The 2807-nt window shown below is 45.0% G+C and overlaps 2 protein-coding genes across 2 annotated transcripts; one reads left to right on the forward strand and one right to left on the reverse strand.

Moving 5' to 3' along the window:
- Positions 1-300: 300 nt before the first annotated feature.
- On the reverse strand, positions 301-1039 carry LOC128276872 (complex III assembly factor LYRM7-like). The gene is made up of 4 exons (XM_053015331.1): positions 1005-1039; positions 787-930; positions 633-714; positions 301-557 (listed from the first exon to the last, which is right to left on the reverse strand). The coding sequence occupies exons 1-4, from the start codon at positions 1023-1025 to the stop codon at positions 451-453; spliced, it is 354 nt and encodes a 117-aa protein (XP_052871291.1). The 5' UTR covers positions 1026-1039; the 3' UTR covers positions 301-450.
- A 320-nt stretch (positions 1040-1359) lies between these two features.
- On the forward strand, positions 1360-2064 carry LOC128276871 (ATP synthase subunit e, mitochondrial-like). The gene is made up of 3 exons (XM_053015329.1): positions 1360-1506; positions 1695-1851; positions 1919-2064. Exons 1-3 carry the CDS (start codon positions 1462-1464, stop codon positions 1963-1965), a joined length of 249 nt encoding a protein of 82 aa, XP_052871289.1. The 5' UTR covers positions 1360-1461; the 3' UTR covers positions 1966-2064.
- Positions 2065-2807: the final 743 nt, after the last annotated feature.

A 2807-nucleotide genomic window follows, 5' to 3' on the forward strand; every position in this document is an offset into this window, starting at 1 on the left:
GTAAGCGCCTTTTTTAACCCCCACATAAGTGGTCACAAGTACATATTCTTTTTCCACAGGCCATTGCCGGAATTACATCAATTATGGTGGTGTTGATTCAATTTTCCGATTCCGGTAAATAGGAGCGCTCTGAGCCGTAGCAAAACATATGCAGGGGTTTCTTCTCGTGTGGTGTGCTTGCGTTGCTTTTTATGAACTAAATAAAATAGTACGATTCTGGAATGTTTTCGTTAACTTTCGGATGGAAAAGAATTGTGTCCGAAACGGGGTTTCTGTAATACTTTTATCATTGTTCAGGGTGCTCTTTGGCAAAGCTACACAGCTTTTGGTGGCTGATATGATGACATGAGAGGGACTTAGAAATGCCTTGGTGAACTATGCAATGAGGCAACCAATATTTATAACAAACACATATTTACAAACAACTATTGTACTACGTTGGAAGACGTTTCACTGCTTTTTATCGCCACACTTCTTGCTGCGGGGCGGTGGCAGCTCGGCATCCGGATCGAACATGACGTTGTCCATCTTTCTCGTATCTGGTGTGATGCGGGCCTCTAGAGGGAAGTAAATCATCATTAGTCCGTGAACGGATCTGACCATCTGCCACACTAAATGCACGGCTCACTTACCGAACACGGTTGGCTGCTTTCTCACTGCTTGAACCACCGAACTGCGCAACTCGACATTGACATCCTTGGCGATTTTAATTTTCTATCGGTCACGTACAAAGCACATTAGTCCAACAAACTAGCCATTGGTGGCCTTAACCCACTCTGGTCTTACCTCTTCGATTTCTTTTTCGTCCGTAATGTCTTTGTTCTTGGCGAACTCTTCCCGAATGCGCTGCCTGGCCGCGGAAATGGTCCGGAAATCACCAGCAAACACATCGTTTTTAGTACGTTGCAAAACTTTGTACCACCTGAGCGCCTGCCGTGAGAAATTATTCAATTTTAACAACCCGTGACTATGAATAATTAACCTACTAGCCATTAATCACGTACCTCACGCCGCAGAGAACTCATAACTTTGGTGCCGGCTGCGGTGAGACGAACTGAGATTTGTTTGGTTTTACGCAACAGCAAAGCAAATGTTTTGGTTTCTCCTGTCAACCGTGCCGTAGCTCGATGGCAAGTAATCGACGAAACAATAGATGAGCGGCAAAGTGGAAAATCTTGCGGGAAGAACTACGGGAGTATTTTTGAGCGCTATTTCAGAGAAATAATAGGCCGGAAAAAATCTAAAACGAAACCAATAGCCACTCGGCTCTATTTCTCAATCGACTAATCCCGCCGCCATAGTAGGTAGGCGACGCAACCCTGTTGTTCGCCTTTCTCGTGTCTGTGACCATCTGTCAAGTTTTAGCAGGCCTGCCATTCCGGGACCGAGAGTGGATTGCTCTGTGCCAGAAAATATTATATTCTGCCGCCCCGAACCTAATTTACCTTTGCCGTATCCGAAATGGCCGATCTAGGTGCTCCGGTTCGTGTCTCTCCTTTGATTCGGGTAAGTCACTGGATGTTAGATCCGAGCCAAAACGCTGGATTGCCGCATCGCTGAAACCAAAACATTATGTAATGGTTACCGGACAAAACTCACTCCGGGATGCTGTTGTTCAATCGGTGGTCCTTTGAATCCACTCGGCGGGTCACGGTATTGCAAGTGTAAAAGTTGTGTTCACCGTCCAATTTCAGTTCGGCCGCTGGTCGTTCCTGGTCGTCGGAGTTGCCTACGGTGCTTACCATCAGCAGCGTCTGGCCAAGCGAGAGGTTGGAATTCGCGAAGTCGAGGCACAACAAAAGGTCATCCGGGACGCAAAATTGGCCGTGGAGAAGAAACGGAACCAGGAGGGTAAGCATGGTGAACAAGGAGCCGTCTGTAGCTAGCGAAATTGATTTCCTTCGATCCTTTTTTTTAGCCGAAGCAAAGGCCATCGCTGAACTGTCCGGACCGAGTAAGAAGTAAACAGATTGAAGGTAGCGTTTTATCCCGTCTGAAGACATCTAACAACATGTGTCTTGTAAAATATGCAGTTCTGGTTGAATAATAAACTCTTACTTAGGATGTGAAACCCGTTTGAAAAGTTCTTGCTGAACAGAGGGTCCTGTAGGGAGCAACCATGCTGGCCATTCCGTTTCGTAGCTCACGTTTAATAAACAACCATCATGGGAACATATGTCGTGCTGCAACCATATTTTAATACGCTTCGAGCATTAGTTTTAAACGTAATCCGGCTGGTGCACCAAACATTGTAGGAAGGATGAAGGATTTCCTATTGATCTACAAACAAGGAACTTGATTTGCACGAAAGAAATAAGTAAATTTGCCCCAGAATGAAAGTAATGAACTTTGTTTAATGAGAGTGCGTATTTAGCGTTGATTATTAAGTAGTTTAAACTATTTTAGTTACGAAAACTAAAACGATCAGTACATCGCGAACGGCGTCTGTGTTCGTCGAACCAAAACAGCTGCCTAGCAACTGACATTACGCTGCTTTGATTTTAAACGGTCTTTCATTGTGCAAATCGTGTCATCGGGCGTTCGATTGATTCTCGTTCGATCTACGACTGACTGGTCAGGCTTGCCATGAGAAATTCCATTTTGTTGTGAAAATTTTTCCCCTCCATCTTGTCAAAGCGAACCTACAATCAGATAAAAATTGGTTGTCAGTAAATTTCCCATTACCGATGTATTTATGAACTTACCTCCTTGAAATGACCACCCAAATGTTCCCAGTGACGACCCTGTACGAGCGAACCTGGGAAAAAGTCCTTGGCCGGACTCTGGGCGATGTACACTTTGACATC

Source organism: Anopheles cruzii, unplaced genomic scaffold, assembly GCF_943734635.1.
Source record: "Anopheles cruzii unplaced genomic scaffold, idAnoCruzAS_RS32_06 scaffold02755_ctg1, whole genome shotgun sequence".
In the NCBI taxonomy this organism is placed as follows: Eukaryota; Metazoa; Arthropoda; class Insecta; order Diptera; family Culicidae; genus Anopheles; species Anopheles cruzii.